Raw genomic sequence first — 17,644 nt, forward strand, 5'->3', positions numbered from 1 at the left:
TATCTCAATTTAAAAAAAAAAAAAAAACTGAACAAAGAAATATTAAAAAACAAGGAAATAGATGACAGAACAAAATTGAAAAGAAAAAAAAAACGAACGAAAGAATTCGACCGGCTGGTCTGTATATTTAAAATTCATCGGAAGATACAAAATTCCCAGGAAGGGCATGCAAGAAGAACTTGATTGAGCGGGGTTTATCGGTATTTACAATCCTCGACAACTGGTAATAATATCACACACAGTTTGCTATCATACGCCATGACTCTTTAAAAACTTAATCTAGTTTTTTTTCATTCTACAAGTATAATAATAGTAATAATAATAAATAAATAAAAACTTTGTGTGTATTTTCGCCTATATTTCGATTGATCTCTTCCTAAAAAGCTAATAGTTATTACACGGAAGAACGCCATATCCTTCCTTCGAAAGAAATAATGATAATCGAGACATCGTCATGGTACCTCCTTCGGTCCCCTTGTGGGATGTCTAGCAGTTCATGAAAATCCATACCTACACAATTATTCACATTGCTATTATTAGATTTAAATTAAATTGATCAATTCTATGTTTTATTAATTAGTATATATGTATATATTTTCTGCGTACCGGCTTTTTTGGCGGCGCGGAAAAGAACTTCTTCGACGAGATGCTGAGCTGGATCTCCTTCGGGGAAAGTCGAGATGAATACTTCAACTTCCGAAACAGCTTCCTGATTTGTGAAGTACTGATACAGCCCATCTGATGACAGTATCAAGAATTTGTCGTTTGGGTCTAATTTGTGGTGGCAAAGTGATGGCGAACACGTAATATACGGCGAGTTTCCGACGTAATCGATTCTGAACACCTCCAGAAGCGCATTGTTCCATTTCGGCTGCAAGAGAAATTAAAAAGAAAATTACAGATTAAAAAATGCCATTCATCAATTCGGAAAGAAAAAAAATCTCCATATTCGTTATAAATCACAACTAAAATATTCGTATACGAAAAACACTCAATTACCTGTTTGAGATAACCGGCACCAAAAGCCCTCGTCACTTTCAACGAACCTTTAACCCTATCGTTTATTACCGCAGCCGCATCGTCTAAATGCGCATTTTTAATCCTTCTTACTTCCTATAAAAAAATATTATTACAACAAAATAAACATTAAAACAGAGGAAAACAGAGGAAGCTACAATACAATGGGATAATCGAATCGAAAACCGTAAAACAATGTTTTTTTTCTTCTTTAATTACCTCTTTGACAGATGTACTATGATCCATAGTGAGCTGGCAAGAACTCAAATGATGCACGTTTTCGTATTCATAACCGTACAGCAATTCTTCGTCATCGTTCTTCACCTTCCCAAACTGCGAATCGTTATCCAATTTATTATGAGCCAAAACTGCGCGACTATCACCGACATTCATTAAATAAACATCATCCCCCTTCATCACCATACCCAATACACAAGATCCCATCAAAGCCAGCTCGGGATTCTCCATTAACATCATATCAGCTATCTCCAAATACGAAGCTTCCGTTTTTCTCAACGCTTCGGATAACGCTTTCAATACTCCCAAGTGATTGATCGTCGCAGTCGTATTGTTATTACAATCCATGTTGCTCAATTTCTCCCTCAATTTCCTGTCCAATTCAACCCTTTCTTTACAATCCAAACTCTTGGACATAAACGATGAGCTGTTAACCGTGTTCTCGCAAGATTCGCTCTTTTCGCACCACAACAACCCTTTGAGCTCTTTGTAGACATTCGAGTAAAGATTGTTCAAGAGAAAATCGGTTGCATCGGGACCGTTGAATCCGTCGTAAATCCCGACGAAAACCCATCCGTGTTCTTCGGATATCACTACATGGACTCGATCTTCGCCTGCTTTCCCCTGTGCCCACTGCACGTTTTGACTACCGAAAGATTCGTTGCCGACGTCGTCGTTCTCGTCGATTAAGCTCATATCGCTGCTCAAAGTGTTGCTGGTAATTGTGCTGCTATTGCCACTGTTGCTCACACTAGCCAAAACGACGTTGTTTTGCTGCTCGTTCTCGATACTCCTCGACTCTTTCGAAAAACCCCAGAAAGATTTCGACATCACCCTTTTCAAATTCTTGATTAGAGCACGTTTCTTGGATTTAGGCCTGTACCTCTGCAAATGGTCGAACTGGTTCTCCAACGGGCCCGAAATGAAGCTACGTTCGATCGGGCCGGATAGGAACCCGCGCTCTATCGGGCCGGATCCTGGAACCGAACTTCTGAGGATCGGGCCGGATTTCACTGTGGAGAAAGAGTTTCTTGGGATTGGTTGGAGTGGGATTGAGGAGAAAAAATTCGAGCTTTCGAAAGCGGAAGCCTTATCGAGTGGGGCGGAGGTGTTGTACGGAAAGGGGTTTGTTGAAAGAGGGGTGAAGTTGTTGGCGGAGATGGAGGCGCCGGATATTGTCCGGAACGGCGCCGGATTCTGTGGGGCGGCGGCGGCGGCGGAGGAATCGTCGAGGGATTGGGTTTTGTGGAGTGGGTCTTGCGGTATGTAGCAGAAGGAGTGGCCCAATCCCTCGTCTAGAGGGTCCGATGAGCACACTGCGACGTCGTTTCTTCGCCTGGAAATCTCTCCGGCGTCTCCGGCGAAGCATATACTCAGCTTTCCGATTCCGTTTCCCATTTTTTCTCCCCAGAAATCCAAAGCAAAGACTCAATTTTTTTTCCCTTTTTTCTTTTTTGTTTGCTCCAGGGGAGATGGAGAGAGAGAGAGAGAGAGAGAGAGAGAGAGAGAGAGAGAGAGGTTGAAAATTGGTTGGGATTGAAATTTATGATTTGATATTGGAGATGGAGAAGAGAGAAGAGGACAGATGAGGAGAAGATAAATGCAGAGAGAGAAAGAAGAGAGAGAGAGAGAGAGAGAGAGAGAGAGAGAGTTGACTTTTGAAGGGGGGTGGGAAGGTTGAGATTAAATTTAAGTTTTTGTTTAGCATTCGATGCTCTATTGGTATTTGGTGGGCTGAGGGCGTTGACTAATAACAAATATCAAATAGTTAAATCGAGTGTGTATGTAATGTATGTATGTATATGTTCCTTCATTTTCCCTTTTTCTTATGCGTGTGGGGTTTGAAGAGAATGGAGTTGCAATATATTACTATAGGAATATGTGGAATATATTTATATATATATAAATAAATAGTTGATATTTTATTTAGGGAGAGATTTAATTAAAAGAAATGAAGTTAATTGGAAAATAAAAAAGTCAAAAGGCTCCACTTGTGAATTTGTGTTATTGCAAATTGCAATCGTCACCCCCTCCTATGGTGGAATGGTGATTCGGATGCCATCATGACTAAAATGCCCCTTTTATTTTGAATTTATATATAATAAACATTATAGTTTCATTGATTTGATTGTGTGTGTTTGCCTCTATTGCATACCATCATTCACATCATATATTGATATAGTATTACATAAAAGTTATGTGCACTACTATTGAGATTTGACCTATTTATGGGTGCTATTTGTAATATTCTCAAAATATATTTATATTTATTACAAAGTAACTATTTTTTTCTTAATAACAAACCAAAATATAATTTGCAATAATAGTATTTATAAAAACCATATTATAAAGAAAAACGGAAGAACCTCATGGTGCGATAAGGTAATAGTTGACATTGCTTTTTCTATTATTATAGAATTCATCAATTTTATTATGAATATGTACGATTAAAGTTTACGATTATACTAGCGCATGTAGTATAGAATATTTCTTTTTTTATATTAAAAATAGGCTAATAATCATACACCACCATATATTATATAATCACATTGATTATGACTTGAGATGGTTTTGTTGTTTACTCTCCAATTTATATATACATAATATATAATTGACAATATAAAGTTTGGCTATTAGAGGATTGGAAGTGGAAGGGTTTACATAAACAAACATCCATAATTAATTATACATTTTTATTTAAAACTTTTGAACTCAATATATCCTTTTTCTATGATTAGTGACACTATGTGCTAACCACTTTGTTTTGATGTGAGTAAGAAATAGCATAAAGTAAGAGCACAATCTTCTTTATTTTAATTGTTGTGTTTCTAGTCTTTCTTTTCACCTCAACTACATATAGATTAGCCACAAGAAAAACTATTAATAATCCACTAATTTAATAATTGTCTTTTTTTTATTTTATAAATTAGCCTTATATTACAGATAAATTATGGCCACCTCTTAAGTTAAGGTGAAATTACGAAAAAAAACCCTTATATTTAAGTACTTACAATCATCATTCTCAATTATGTAGTGTCATACACGTTGACCCTTACAATATTAAATTTTATCAACTGAATGAGGAATTTTTTCATAAGAAAATATATAATTGAAGGGTAGTTGTAATTACCAAAACAATTGGAGTTTTTGCAATTTGACCTAACCTCAGGGGGCTGCCCTGTAAAATTGCAATAAGAAATCGAGGCTCATCCCATTCCCTTTATTGGTTGAAAAGTGTACAATTTTATTTAATTTTATTAGGGGGAGATATAGATGCTATAAATTCTGACTTATCCCATATTAAATGTGTAAAATCGTAATAGATTCTTCTATTTATGCATATAGGGATAAAAAAGATATAAAAAATGCCATAGATTAAATAAAATTTACAAACTTTTTTTTCTTCTTTTATATTAAAAAAAAAAAAAAAAAAAAAAAAAACAACTTGCGTTGCGTCTATGTTTTGGCAGCTGTATACCTGTTAAAAGGCCACACGGCTAGAATACATGAGAAGAGTCTACATACGACTTATAAAATAGGAAAACGTTAACCAAACAAATAAAATGGAAATTGCATGAATCGTGCGCGTGATTTGACTTTTAACAATTTTTGATTTAGTTAGTAGTAATTCAAATGTTGAATGAGGACATTTGACTTTCGGTTACATTTCTAAATGTAATATGTTAGATAGTCAACTTAGATGTGATCTCTGTTTAATGCCCATTTTGACCAACTCCCTTTTTTTTTTTTTATCTGGGCTATTGAAGTAACTATCCCAAAGGCCCGTTTCTCCAACTCGGCCCGGTTGAAAAATCAATTTGTTCTTTAATGGCCCATCAGCTATTTATTATTTATAAGCCCATTAAAGAAACAATGTTTGGTACGGTTGGCCGTTAACCGGCGGAACAGGCGCCAAAATAGAAAAAACACATAACTGCTAACCAAAAATAACGGTGACTGAAAATTCTTAACAAAAATCTCTCTCTCTCTCTCTCTCTCTCTCTCTCTCTCTCTCTCTAAAAAATTGAATGCGTAGGTAGGTAGCCATGGCCGCAGAGCATAACATGGATATCCAACCAACAGGTCTTGCGTACACACAAACGTGTGTATGTATATTCTTTTTCCTTGTGTATTAAATTTCAGATTTCGATCCTATTTCACGTTTGTTGCTTCCTCTAAACATGTATTCTTCTTGAATTAGGGTTTGTTTATTGATAATTAATTGGTTTATGAAAGCATAATAAATACAAAATGTCTCAAAAATTGGGGAAGAATTTGAACCACCAAGAATCAGAGATATCTCTGAAGAATCATAGTCCAGGTTGTATGTGGGGTATACTTCATCATTTTCATCATAATAAGTGGCACAATGTCAAGAAACGACTCCCTCGTAAACCCCATATTTCTCCCGCCAAACATCCTCGTAGTACTACCGGTAATCATTTTGCAATTTTCCCCTGTTTCCTCTCTGTTTGTGTGTGTGTCAGTGTGTGTGTGTAAATCCATTTGAATTTGAAATTATTTGCAGATCAAGAAAGTAGCCCCACCACCACAAGCACTGCCTCAGAGGCTGCTGCTCATCATGAATTGGAAGAAAACATTAATAATGATTCTTCGGTCGAAAATTCCGCCGTATGTTTTCGGTTATCTCTCGATTTATTCATCTTAGCAATAATTAAATCTTTTGAATTAAATCAAATGTCTACCAGGTGGTTGGAACAAAATCGGTCGATCCTCCTCGTACAACACCGAAAAGCTCGATGAAATCTCGAATCAGAGCTTTGATCACCGAAGAAATGTCTCGAAGAAGGGGCCGACATCGCAGAAGTTCGTCTTACCCGATTAGATCAAATCATCTAGAATCTTCCCATCCTCGTAATAATAACATTACTAATAATACCAATACTAATACTAATAATAAAAATAATAATAATAATCCGGCCGAGGATTTATACGAGAGTGTGCATTCAACCGCATCATTAGCACAAGAAGGTGGAAACAGTAACAGATCATGTGAATACTGTGACACAATGCTTAATGTTAAATACTTGAAGCAAAATGAGGTCAACAATAAAGCGGTTAGACAGCCGATTAAAGACCAAACCCCCGTTCCCGACAAGTTAATCTACGCGGTCGAGCCGAGAAGCAAACACGACTCGTTACAAGAATCGAAGCTTTTTATGGACGCCCTAGATTTGCTCAACATGCGAAAAGAGGTTTTCTTGAAAATATTACAAGACCCCACTTCTTCATTAGCCCATCAGCTGCATTTCAGACGGACAAACAATTCGAAGATCGGATTAACCAAGTCCGTCTCTTTTCCAGTTTCCGGTTCCTCTTCGACCAGAAAAGATATTACGAAATCCGAAAACACAAAAGAGGAAGACGATGAACTGCAGAGCTGCATTGAAATGACCGAAGAGTCGAAGAAGCATTACGAATCGTTGAGATTGACCAAGAATAGTAATCCAGAGCAGTTCTTGAGAGAGATGGAACTTTCCGAAAACCCTTCTTCTCCCACTTCGGACAAGAACACTCTGAAGAAAAGGCACGATAATAAGGTTGTCCTAAAACGATTCAAGAATCTCCGAGAGAAGCTGAAACACGTTATTCGAGATCGGAAAAAGGAGAAGAATCGTATTATAATGGATGCGGTTCATCATAAAATTCCTTACGGTAGTTACGAAGACGGTAGCTGTGGCAGCAACCAATTAGGTTCTTCCGATTATTGCAAAAGAACGTCTTCATTTAAAAGAACATCCTCGTTTAACGAGTCGTTAGACAGGTACAATAAGTTAATCGAGATTAGTTTGAACAATAAAGAAACATTGAAAGACCAAGTTTCGGATAGATTAAGGTTTAGAACAGCGGATAATAGTAACCTCTCGCCTATCCCGACCCGACCCGCCAGCCTGGCGAGGATTCTTTCGCTACCGGATCTTAGATTTTACTCTTCACTTCAGATTGATGATTCTAGTTGCTATCATACGCCGGATGTGTCTGTTCACGCAGAAAATTCGAGTATGGGGAATTATATCAGCCTCATTAGTGAACAAAAGTCAAGTCAACAAAACTTGTTAGACGAGACTTTCGACGATTCCGATTCGAAGACGTGGGAGAGTGCTTCGTCACATGATCTCAATATCGAACCTCTGCCCGTTTCTTCCGATCTTCAGACGTTAAAATCGGATCATGTTTCTGAAAATGATACGTTTAGTTATAACGAGGAGGATGAAATAATCTGCCAAGAGCTCGATTTGTACGAGTCACGAGGTATATTCTTGATTTTTATTCTTTACATGCAAACAATTTTTTTTAATTTAAAAAAAAATTATTATGACAGATGGAAAACATGACATTTTTCATGTGGATACTTGGAATAAAGCCGACTTCAACTACGTAAAGGACATTTTAGAACTTTCCGGATTCAGCAGGGACGAGATTCTAGGGAAATGGTACTCCGCGGAGCACCCCGTGGACCCTATGGTGTACGACGAAGTGGAAGGTTACGAAGAAGGCGGTGGAATGAACTTCGATCATCTTCTACTGTTTGATTTAATCAACGAGGTGTTGTTGGATATTTACGAGAGGTCATTTTGCTATTGGCCGAGGCCGCTGACTAGTAGGTCCCGCATGCACCGGATGCCGAAGGGGTACCGTGTGCTGGAGGAGGTTTGGGGGGAGATACGGCGGCTGATGAGTTTGAGGGCTGAGATCGATCAGGCGATAGACGATGCGGTGAGTCGGGATTTAATGGATGGGCGCGACGGTTGGATGAATCTGCAGTTGGATGGTGAGTGTGTGGGGCTTGAGTTGGAGGATTTGATATTTGATGATCTTATTGAAGAGGTTATTTGGAGTTGAGTACTTAATTATAACTTAATTAATTGGTAGTAATTACTACTAGGACAATTGTTGTTAGTTGCAGCATGATATATATACTAGGAAAGTAGTGTGTTGGATTTTTGACAGTTTCTGATAAATTTGATGTATGTAGTGTACAGATTGAAGTATGTAATTAATCACAATTAGCCACTTGGGTTAATTAGAGTGTGTAGTTGAAGTGGAGAGGCAAAAGCCTTGCAAGAATGAGTTGCAGACTTGCAGGTGTAGTATTTGCCTTTTAGTATGTACATCTATTATTTTGCCTATATATTTACATATAGTAATTCATTTCATAGTGTCCGTTATTTAATATAAGAACAGAGATGTAGTCAGTAAGCCCGTCTAGCTCAGTTGGTAGAGCGCAAGGCTCTTAACCTTGTGGTCATGGGTTCGAGCCCCATGGTGGGCGTTTATATGAATTTTTTTATTTTTTCTTTTTCCAACAAATTTATTTTTTTATTTTTTTTAAAGATGTGCCCAAGCCCAAAAAAAACTCAATTATTGGGCCCATGAAAAGAGATTCTCCATCCACATCAAACGGAGGAAGTTAATTCATACCCCACCTCAAACTCAGTGAGCTCTGAATAAAGTAGACCTCCATTCTTTCTTCATTTCTATTTCCCACTTTTTTATGTGCCTTTAATCTCGATCGGTCATTTCAAATAATTTAAAGCTCCGAAAAAGGAATGGATAACTTTCTAAATTTTAATTTAAAAGAAACTCTAGAATAATTCCGTACATTATAATTCAGTTTGATTAACAATAGAAATTGAATGTAAATATATTGATTAAAATTCAAATAATACACTTTTGATTTTCCGATGATGATAATGATTGATTAAACATTTAAGAAAGTATGCCAGATTATTATTAATTTTCTTCTTTTCTCTTTTCAACGGATACAGTGAACGGATCACGACGGAATACGTCGATTGGAGTTATGGCTTGGTACAGGCATGGGCCGACTTACGAGGTGCTCCACTAGATCATGCCACGTGTACGGTGTATATCCACCTCACTCTCCCTTCATTCCGCTATAAATGTAGGCCATGGCTGCATCCTTTGTAATCGTTCATCTCTTAAATCATTCTCCGACTCTCTCTAATCAAATTATATTTCCCCAAATTAATTCGAAATCTTCTTCCTTAAGAAAATGTCTTGCTGTGGTGGAAACTGTGGTTGCGGATCTAGCTGCGGTTGCGGCAATGGCTGCTCCGGGTAATTAATTCATTCATCCCAATCATTTATTTATTTTTCGCAAAAAAAAAATATTATTTATTTTGACATGAATTGGTGTGTGAAGGTGCAAGATGTACCCGGATTTGAGCTACACGGAGGCGACCGCCCCCACTGTGACCGCCGTCCTCGGCGTTGCCCCTCAGACGTACGAATCAATTTTATTTTCAATTGATTAATTTTTAAAATTGGAATTGGATTTAATGAATTTGATTTAAATGATGTGCAGACATTTTGGGGTAGCGGAGTCTGTTGAGGGCGGATCGGAGAATGGATGCAAGTGCGGTGACAACTGCACCTGCAATCCATGCAATTGCAAGTGAGTAGGGCATGGTTTTGAAGCTAAGCAGAGATGAAGAAGGAGAAGGGTGATTAATTAGTGTTTACTATTAATGTTATTTAGTAATAACTTTGTGCGTGTCGTAATTAAGGGGCCTAATTTTATGTGACGTCATCATCATCGCGATGACGATGGTTCTAATTTAATTTGTGCCCCCCTCTCGTTGTAATAAAAGTTCTGTGTCTGGTGGGTTACCATCTCTGCTGGTGGTTGGAGTCTGTTGTATTATTAATTCAAGTTAATGGAAGCTCCCCTTCTTCTTTGATTCGGATGTTTTTAAGTATTTATCTCATTATTCTATATTTTTGTTTTGTTTCCAATCATCATATTTCAACTATGCTGCACGGACACGTCGATATGCGGATATGAACACGGTGATACGGTATTTTCAAAAAACTAGGATACGGATACGTGTAAATATAAAAAATATAGGGGTATATTTATAAATTATAAAAATATAAGGGTACATATATAAATTGCAAAAAATTATTTTTAAGTCGACAAATTACATAGGAGAACCGCTGGCCCTTATTGTTCGTGTTCGTGGTTCGCCGTCGCCGCTAGAGTTTTGGGCTTTTGGGTGGATTTCCAAAGAAGACATGTATTATATAGAAAACAAAATGCTTTTTTTTTTTTTTTTTTTTTTTATTATTAGGTGTCTCACTTAAGAATCGTGTCATAATAATTTTACAATTGTGGATACTGCCTGGTACGGTTGTTCTATTTTTAGCGAAATTATAACACGGCCGGCCCGACACATAAAATTACAAATCGACATACGATAGTTACAAATAAAATTATCCATAAAATTCAATTAATAATTAATTTAATAGGGTTGGAGTTGCTCTAACTGGGCCGCTCTAAGACGAAGGTGGGCCATGATTACTTGGGCCTCTGAAAATTATTCCTGAAAGTCTCTATGTATTCAAAAAGGAGAAAAGCCCAATTTTTTATTTTATTGGTCGAATTTTCGATATCAACTATCGGCTATAGTTAAATTGGTTTTGTAGATGCTACGCCCGGTAAAATACATTGAGTGATTTTGTACCGTTAATCTACATATAAAGACGCACATACTCATATATATATATATATGTGTGTTTAATATATAGTTATTTTTATATATTTCATCATGTAACGTCTCATAAGCCAATTAAATTTACTTTGAGAACAATTTCAGAAAATTAACTAATTAAATTGTCTGACTCAAGTTGTAAATTAGTTAACCCAGCTGAGCAAACATTAATTAGATACAGAGAGTGTGGTTAATTGAAATGAAAATTTAAACATAGGTTAATCTAATACTGCAATCTAGTGAATGAATTTTATCTAATTTAAACATAGGTTACACATAAATATTTTTCCTTTCTTTACAGCCAAATAAATCACTCCACTCTTTAAAACCTAAAGCAAATTCCTGGGCATGACACGTGGCACTAAAATTATAGTATTAATTAACTCCAAGATTTTCGGTATTTAATATCAATCCATTCTTATTTTGTTTACTTCCATATCACTAATCGGTTAGATCTTTCACCCAATAATCGCAGCCGTCGAAACATTAACAAAACAAATCTAACGGCTCGCTTGTATCCCAGAGATAATGGTGATCTAACGTCATCAATTGGGATTTACTTAAACACCCTTCTGAAATTTGATTCGGTTATGACGTATCATTTACGCCACACGAAGATTAAATCTCGACCGTCCATTAATATCTTAACGGTCGTTATTGACCCGGGAAAGATCAGCCTCAGTGAAAACGTTCGGCTTTCAACTTTGTGGCGAAACAGAGAAATGTGCCGTTTGAGGTTCAAACTTTTGTTCCCTAACGGTCATATCACGCCGTTAATACAATCCTTCTTTTCCCCATCCTCTAGTTGACGGCTTTTAAACGTCGCCGTTAGTAACCCTTCGTAAGTATTCGTTACATACAAAATATACATAAATATTTACTCCTTTTCTCTCTCTACATTCAACGGGCAAGGTTTTTCGTAACTCTGAATTCTTTCATCTCCTAATTCAGATTTTTTTTGCCCAAGTTTTCTTAGGGCTCAATAATCGGATGAGCTTGTTCTCCAATTAATAAGGGTTAGTCGATGTAATATTTGTTTCAGGATTCTTGAATTTCGATATTGTGAATTTATGTACGTCGTCTTTACTTGCTGTTTGATCAATTTAACTGTGTTTAATCGGTTTAACGCGCTCTGATTAATCGATATTTATAAAAGATTTTATTTTTTTCTTATCTGTTTTGTTCGGGAATTGTTGTGATTTGGGCTTTTTTTTATTGATTATTATTTGGTTTTCGAGATCTGCACTTCGCTTAGCTTGCGTGAACGCTGCAGATTTTTCTTTTATAACTAGATTTAGACTTTTCATTTACGAGCATAGTGTAGAATTTTGTCTTGATTTATTGGATTGGTTAATTTTTATTTTAGGAAGTTTGGGAATTTGGAGGTCTGATGAACTATAGGAATTAATGGCAGAGGCAAAATCTGATGTTATTTGCCTCGAGAAAAAGGAGTCTGCAGCTGCTTCAAGCTCGTCTTTTTCGGAGAACAGTAGCAGCATCGTGTTAAAATCACCCGGGATAAGTAGTCCTACTAGTACTTCTCCAGCTCATAGGTATTTTTTTTATCACTTATTCTATTTTATTAACATATATGCGTATCTACGAACATCTATATTTTGACACAAATATATAATCTATGTTCTGTGTCCTTCCTATTGTATTTTAATTTTGTATTCCGGGTTAATACTTTGTGACTCTTCTTTTGAATGCTTACTCTTGTATGGCTATGTTTCTTTCACCTTATGTTTCTGTTGTTGTTTGTCATGGTTATTTGGTGGTTTGTTATTGTATAAACATCTAGTTTTCTACCTAGGGTTTGGATGAGATTCTTATTCGACTGATCATAACTTCATGTCGGTATATCAAAAAACATGTAAATTACATATACCTGGGACTGGTTAGGTTGGGTGTTCTGCATCGAATGGAAGTGTTAGCATATGAGTCTTGTTAATCGTCCCATGGAGTATTTATTACAGAGTAGCAATTGGATAACAGAAGTTTTAAAAAGTTTCTTTTAGCTAGTATCATTGTTATGTGCCTTCAGAAAATTTCTTGTCAAGAAAATGGAAAATAATATAAGAGGCTATCATAAATTAGGATGGCACCTATTCGTTTATATAGATCATTGAGTAGTTCTGAAGAAAGCCCTTTCATGTGTTTGTAGGAGAGAATTTTCAGGCTAATAAACTATGTACTTCTATAATGAAGCGACGAACTGGGCGTATAGTTGAACAACCTGTTTGGAATCTTTGGAATTTCTAGAAAAAGATTAAGGCTCTAGGTTGATTATCTAATTCAGTGCCACTTTTTTGGTTTTACAGAAGAACTACGGGCCCGATTAGAAGAGCAAAAGGAGGTTGGACTCCAGAGGAGGTAAGAATTTTCTAAAGGAATGTATGTTTGTGTGCTGGAGCCAAGGACTTCTGTCTTGGCCTTACTTTTGCATGATAAAAACTAGTGCTTTGTGTGTGTTGAGTAAAAGAAGATGCATAAGCTAATCATTCAATCCTTTTGTTTCTATCTGCTTATTTAGCTGCCACAAAAAAAACTTACTTGCATGTCAAATCATTTTGTTTCAGGATGATACATTAAAAAAGGCTGTTGCGGCTTTTAGAGGGAAGTCCTGGAAGAAAATAGGTATGATACAGTTTGCACGTTTTTCTATTTGATTTGCAACTTGAATTGGATTTCGAAATTTGCGGTCTTTAGGTTGAAAGTTTGATGTTGCTGTTGGAGGTAAATCAGTTGTGGTGTTCCAGTAATGATTCTTTGAATAATCATGGTGAAAAAGAAATCGTTGAATAAATTTGATTTAAGTTATAAAATAAGAGGAAACATTTCAATTTTAAGATACAATTGCAATATCATTAACACTTTTGTAATATAATGCTGTTATGTTTAATTATCACTTTATGTTGATATTTTTCGAACACTTCCTGCTACCATTCTCAAACCATGCATGTTACACTAACTTGCAGCGGAGTTCTTTCCGGATAGATCAGAAGTGCAGTGCCTGCATCGATGGCAAAAGGTTCTGAATCCAGAACTTGTTAAAGGTCCCTGGACACCAGAGGTTGGCCCTTATATTTCTTTATATTGAAATTTCTATTTTGTGTAAATTGTTATTAAGCACAAATCTTGATTTGTCTTGTACTGCTAAATTTTACTTGCAGGAGGATGACAAAATCACAGAACTGGTTGCTAGATACGGACCTACAAAATGGTCTGTCATAGCAAAGTCGTTACCAGGTCGAATTGGGAAGCAGTGCCGTGAGAGGTAACATTACATGTGATACCTAACAATTAATATCGTAGTAATAAGTTGTGTGAGCAAATTTGTGACAGATTGATTCTTTGTTTTACCATAATTTCCTGTTTGTGGAAAATCATGCATACACATCTTATGACCCCACACACAGAAGCACAATGTTTAGCTAGAAAACACTTTTGCCAGAACTTATATGCAGTTTTAGATGATTCCGGCTCCTTCACAGAAGCACCATGTTGAGCTAAATTTTTTTTTGGAACTTGTACAATTTGATATTAGATGGTCCAGTACTCTGTGTGCTTCCATCCAATGCCTATCATTTTTGTGTAGATATTAGTGGTAGTCCATCCAAGATTATGACTTCATAGCTGTATTTCATGCATGGTAAAATAATTTCTCCATTGAACATATGCTTGCATAGCTTTAGAATTCAGTTTTGGTTATATATTTATAGGTTGATGAGTAAAAGCTTGAACATTTTTCTTTGAAAAATTTCAGGTGGCACAATCATTTGAATCCACATATTAAGAAGGATGCTTGGACTTTGGAGGAGGAGCTTACTTTACTCAATGCTCATCGTGTTCATGGGAATAAATGGGCTGAATTAGCTAGGCTTCTACCTGGAAGGTATCGTTCTTCTGCCTATATTTATTTACTAAGAAAAGGGATTATTTATCTAGATGGATAACTTAATCCTTGATTTTGGAAAAATGCATTCTGGCTTTTCAGCTTGTAACTTTTACTGTCAAAATCCTTGAAGTATTTTTCATTTTTGTTTTTGGTTGATTTCTCAATACATAAGGAGGATATCAGTGTAGAAATTACTTTATGAGAACAAAATAAGAAGGAAGGTTCAGTTTTGGGTAGAGGTATAGGTCTAATACGAATTTTGATCTAATCTGATGTGAACGCTGGCTGAATTATGTTTTCTTATGCCAAGGTGGAGATTGCTCATATAAGTTGCTCAATGTACTCGATTTCTGATTTCTTGCATCCATTAATGGTTTTTGGATTGGCTACTAGTTATTATAATACATTGAACCAGACAGTAAGGTTTGTAGTAAATGTTTTCCGTCTTGTGCTGTGTTGATTCATTGAATGTGATCGATCAACTAAAGAGTTTTGCCTCCTCACGATGTATATAAAAGCTCATAAAAAATAATGCAAGTCATCATACAGAGAAAATTTTACATGGCAATAAAATATACTATAATACTGTAAGAAGCAAGTCATTATAATATTTTGAACTAGGTTTATTGCATTAATGTTTTTTTATTGATTGAGTATACGCAGCATTATTCTACTGAATAACAGTAATGTAACTGGTTTGAATCGATGCAGGACTGATAACGCAATCAAGAATCATTGGAATAGCTCTTTGAAGAAAAAGTTAGATTTCTATTTAGCTACAGGAAACCTTCCTCCAGCTGCTAAAAATGTTCCGCAAAATGGTGCTAGGGACAGTAATAGTAGTGCAGCTTCAATTGGAGTATTTCTTATTGGTTCAAATAGAGGATCAAATTCGACCGTGTTAACTTCGTGTGGAACTACTGATTCATGTAAAGTTGAGCATGCGAATGACAAGCCAGATACAAGGATCCAAGATGAAGATCAAGATCATGATATTGACACCTGTGTACGGAGTGAATACACCAGTTCCGATTGCAACAAGTGTGAGGAAATGCCATCAGAAGCAGGCACTATCCATTCAAACATAATGGAGTCTTCTAAGCTTGACGACAGGCATGGAATATACGATGCAATTGATCAATATCGTATAATTGGAGCATCATGGCATTACGAAAATCCAGTATATGGGACACTGTGTTATGAGCCACCAGTGTTGGGCAACTACGATCTGCTGGATTCAAATCTTGCAAATATTTCGTTGAAGCAGTCTGAATCAGACAGTAGTCCTACGACATCAGCTACACCTTTCTTTACTCCACCAAGTGTGAAAAGTAGATGCTTGCCTGCACAAACTCCTGAATCAATACTTAAGATTGCTGCAAGAAGCTTTCCAAATACTCCATCCATACTGAGAAAGAGGAATTCTGATAGGACGCCAAAGGAGGCTTTTCTGCCTAATGGTGAGCATAATCAGAAGAATAGTTCTGAGAGTACTGAGTTACAGAACAATAGTCTACGTGCAGATACTGCTTCAGATGATGATGATGATGGTTTAAGCGGAAACAAGTCATTTAACTCATCTCCTCCATATCGATTACGATTCAAAAGAACTTCAGTTCTTAAATCTGTCGAGAAGCAGCTTGATTTCGACATTAGCATGGACAATAATACTAAATCTGGGGGCGCAGATGTCAAGGAAATCCCTCCTGTAACAAAGTTTGTTTATACACGTCATAGGCGGAGGTAACTTCTTTAGCAAGATTGTAATATTTGCACTTTTAAATATGCTAGTATGTATAGAACATGCATGCAGGGTAGCTATTTTCTTGTTTACACAAATGTTTTACTCTAGATTTGAACCTGGTTTCATGATATAGTTGTGGAAAATACTTTTGAATTTCTTAGTCAAAATTTTTTAGTCAAATTTTCTAGTTTCTCTTGATCTTGATTCTGCTGCATCTCGGTTTTATAATTATCACACTAAGACGATTCTATATTTCTGAACTCCTACTAGTTTTTACGAATATGTACATTGCACACTACTTTCCCTTTTACGGTCGTGATCTTGAATTCTACTTATTCACTTCACATTTGTTGGTTTGCTTTTGTTTGATAAGTTGATGAAAGTCGATAGGGAGTCGCAAAGATGACGACCGGTTGGTATATACATTCATGGAGACGTATGTTGCAGGCAGAAGAAGGTTCTGTTGTTACTGGAATGCCCAACAACCGTTGAATGTTTCATTTCTTTAAAGATTGTTTTTCTTTTCCATATCTATCATTCAAACTTTATTGATTTGTACAGTTAAAATAGAGTAGGACTTTATATTTGCAAGTAGGCCCCTTGGTATAGAATAAAACCTCTTTCAGTACCCTCATGCTTTTAGGGGATTGGCAAAATTGTTTGGCCTAGTATCATTTGTTTTTATATTTATGTGTTCACTAATTTTTGAATAGTCAAACAAAATCATAAATAGATGTATACTATAGCACACGATTTTTTACAAGAATAGTTGAAACATCAAATATTTTTTTAATATTATTTAACAATTTAATATTTTTTAACATTGAACATGTTAAAAATAACATTGAATATTAGTTAAAAATGTTTATTATTAGTCAAGAAATAATTTATCTTAAAATTCAATTAATTTTTGAACAGTTGAGTAAAATTACAAAAAAAAAATCATATACTAAATGGCACACATTTCTTGCTTATTTCTTAATTAATTATGACTTAACATCTTCATTGCTATATTTTTATTTGTGTGAAAAACTATTAATAAAAAGATATGACAATTTTAGCTATATTTTTATTGCGATTTATTTGTGCGTTAAAACTCTTTGAAAAAAAAAAAACTCAACTATTTTTAACAAAAAACGTGAGCTATATAGTATGCAAACTTTTTATAATTTTTAACAAAAACATGAGCTATTTTTTATGAATTAATATCTT

General features: G+C 35.8%; 4 protein-coding genes and 1 non-coding gene across 6 annotated transcripts; 4 read left to right on the plus strand and 1 right to left on the minus strand.

Annotated features, from left to right (window-relative positions):
• Positions 1-95: 95 nt before the first annotated feature.
• On the minus strand, positions 96-3,133 carry LOC105970152 (putative protein phosphatase 2C 23). The gene is made up of 4 exons (XM_012994951.2): positions 1,237-3,133; positions 1,000-1,113; positions 607-871; positions 96-510 (listed from the first exon to the last, which is right to left on the minus strand). The coding sequence occupies exons 1-4, from the start codon at positions 2,650-2,652 to the stop codon at positions 395-397; spliced, it is 1,911 nt and encodes a 636-aa protein (XP_012850405.2). The 5' UTR covers positions 2,653-3,133; the 3' UTR covers positions 96-394.
• Positions 3,134-5,184: 2,051 nt separating this feature from the next.
• DAU1 (TRM32-like protein (DUF3741)) lies at positions 5,185-8,427 on the plus strand. Its single transcript, XM_088826799.1, has 4 exons — positions 5,185-5,689; positions 5,783-5,886; positions 5,964-7,527; positions 7,598-8,427. Exons 1-4 carry the CDS (start codon positions 5,506-5,508, stop codon positions 8,116-8,118), a joined length of 2,373 nt encoding a protein of 790 aa, XP_088682925.1. The 5' UTR covers positions 5,185-5,505; the 3' UTR covers positions 8,119-8,427.
• A 48-nt stretch (positions 8,428-8,475) lies between these two features.
• TRNAK-CUU (transfer RNA lysine (anticodon CUU)) lies at positions 8,476-8,548 on the plus strand. Its single transcript has one exon. It is a non-coding gene; the product is annotated as a tRNA-Lys (tRNA).
• A 173-nt stretch (positions 8,549-8,721) lies between these two features.
• Positions 8,722-9,978, plus strand: LOC105969994 (metallothionein-like protein type 2 B). The gene is made up of 3 exons (XM_012994766.2): positions 8,722-9,357; positions 9,443-9,523; positions 9,605-9,978. The coding sequence occupies exons 1-3, from the start codon at positions 9,293-9,295 to the stop codon at positions 9,696-9,698; spliced, it is 240 nt and encodes a 79-aa protein (XP_012850220.1). The 5' UTR covers positions 8,722-9,292; the 3' UTR covers positions 9,699-9,978.
• A 1,501-nt stretch (positions 9,979-11,479) lies between these two features.
• LOC105969995 (transcription factor MYB3R-3) lies at positions 11,480-17,088 on the plus strand. 2 transcript variants are annotated; one of them, XM_088826397.1, is made up of 9 exons: positions 11,480-11,806; positions 12,157-12,343; positions 13,112-13,163; positions 13,370-13,427; positions 13,769-13,863; positions 13,964-14,067; positions 14,557-14,685; positions 15,400-16,431; positions 16,806-17,088. In XM_088826397.1, exons 2-9 carry the CDS (start codon positions 12,198-12,200, stop codon positions 16,807-16,809), a joined length of 1,620 nt encoding a protein of 539 aa, XP_088682523.1. In that variant the 5' UTR covers positions 11,480-11,806; positions 12,157-12,197; the 3' UTR covers positions 16,810-17,088. The 2 variants fall into 2 exon arrangements, with proteins under 2 accessions (XP_088682523.1, XP_088682524.1); XM_088826398.1 differs by having other exon boundaries at positions 11,692-11,816.
• The last annotated feature ends 556 nt before the right edge of the window (positions 17,089-17,644 follow it).

Source organism: Erythranthe guttata, chromosome 12, assembly GCF_056151865.1.
Source record: "Erythranthe guttata isolate IM_541 chromosome 12, IM_541, whole genome shotgun sequence".
Taxonomy (NCBI): domain Eukaryota; kingdom Viridiplantae; phylum Streptophyta; class Magnoliopsida; order Lamiales; family Phrymaceae; genus Erythranthe; species Erythranthe guttata.

Coding starts and splice junctions, on each gene's coding strand:
- LOC105970152 (XM_012994951.2), bottom strand. CDS start 2,652: ATGGGAAACGGAATCGGAAAGCTGAGTATATGCTTCGCCGGAGACGCC. Junction 872..999: donor GTGCCGGTTATCTCAAACAG/GTAATTGAGTGT, acceptor TTTCTCTTGCAG/CCGAAATGGAACAATGCGCT. Junction 511..606: donor CCGCGCCGCCAAAAAAGCCG/GTACGCAGAAAA, acceptor ATAATTGTGTAG/GTATGGATTTTCATGAACTG.
- DAU1 (XM_088826799.1), top strand. CDS start 5,506: ATGTCTCAAAAATTGGGGAAGAATTTGAACCACCAAGAATCAGAGATA. Junction 5,690..5,782: donor ACATCCTCGTAGTACTACCG/GTAATCATTTTG, acceptor AATTATTTGCAG/ATCAAGAAAGTAGCCCCACC. Junction 7,528..7,597: donor CGATTTGTACGAGTCACGAG/GTATATTCTTGA, acceptor TTATTATGACAG/ATGGAAAACATGACATTTTT.
- LOC105969994 (XM_012994766.2), top strand. CDS start 9,293: ATGTCTTGCTGTGGTGGAAACTGTGGTTGCGGATCTAGCTGCGGTTGC. Junction 9,358..9,442: donor TGCGGCAATGGCTGCTCCGG/GTAATTAATTCA, acceptor TGGTGTGTGAAG/GTGCAAGATGTACCCGGATT. Junction 9,524..9,604: donor CTCGGCGTTGCCCCTCAGAC/GTACGAATCAAT, acceptor AATGATGTGCAG/ACATTTTGGGGTAGCGGAGT.
- LOC105969995 (XM_088826397.1), top strand. CDS start 12,198: ATGGCAGAGGCAAAATCTGATGTTATTTGCCTCGAGAAAAAGGAGTCT. Junction 12,344..13,111: donor AGTACTTCTCCAGCTCATAG/GTATTTTTTTTA, acceptor TTGGTTTTACAG/AAGAACTACGGGCCCGATTA. Junction 14,068..14,556: donor GGGAAGCAGTGCCGTGAGAG/GTAACATTACAT, acceptor GAAAAATTTCAG/GTGGCACAATCATTTGAATC.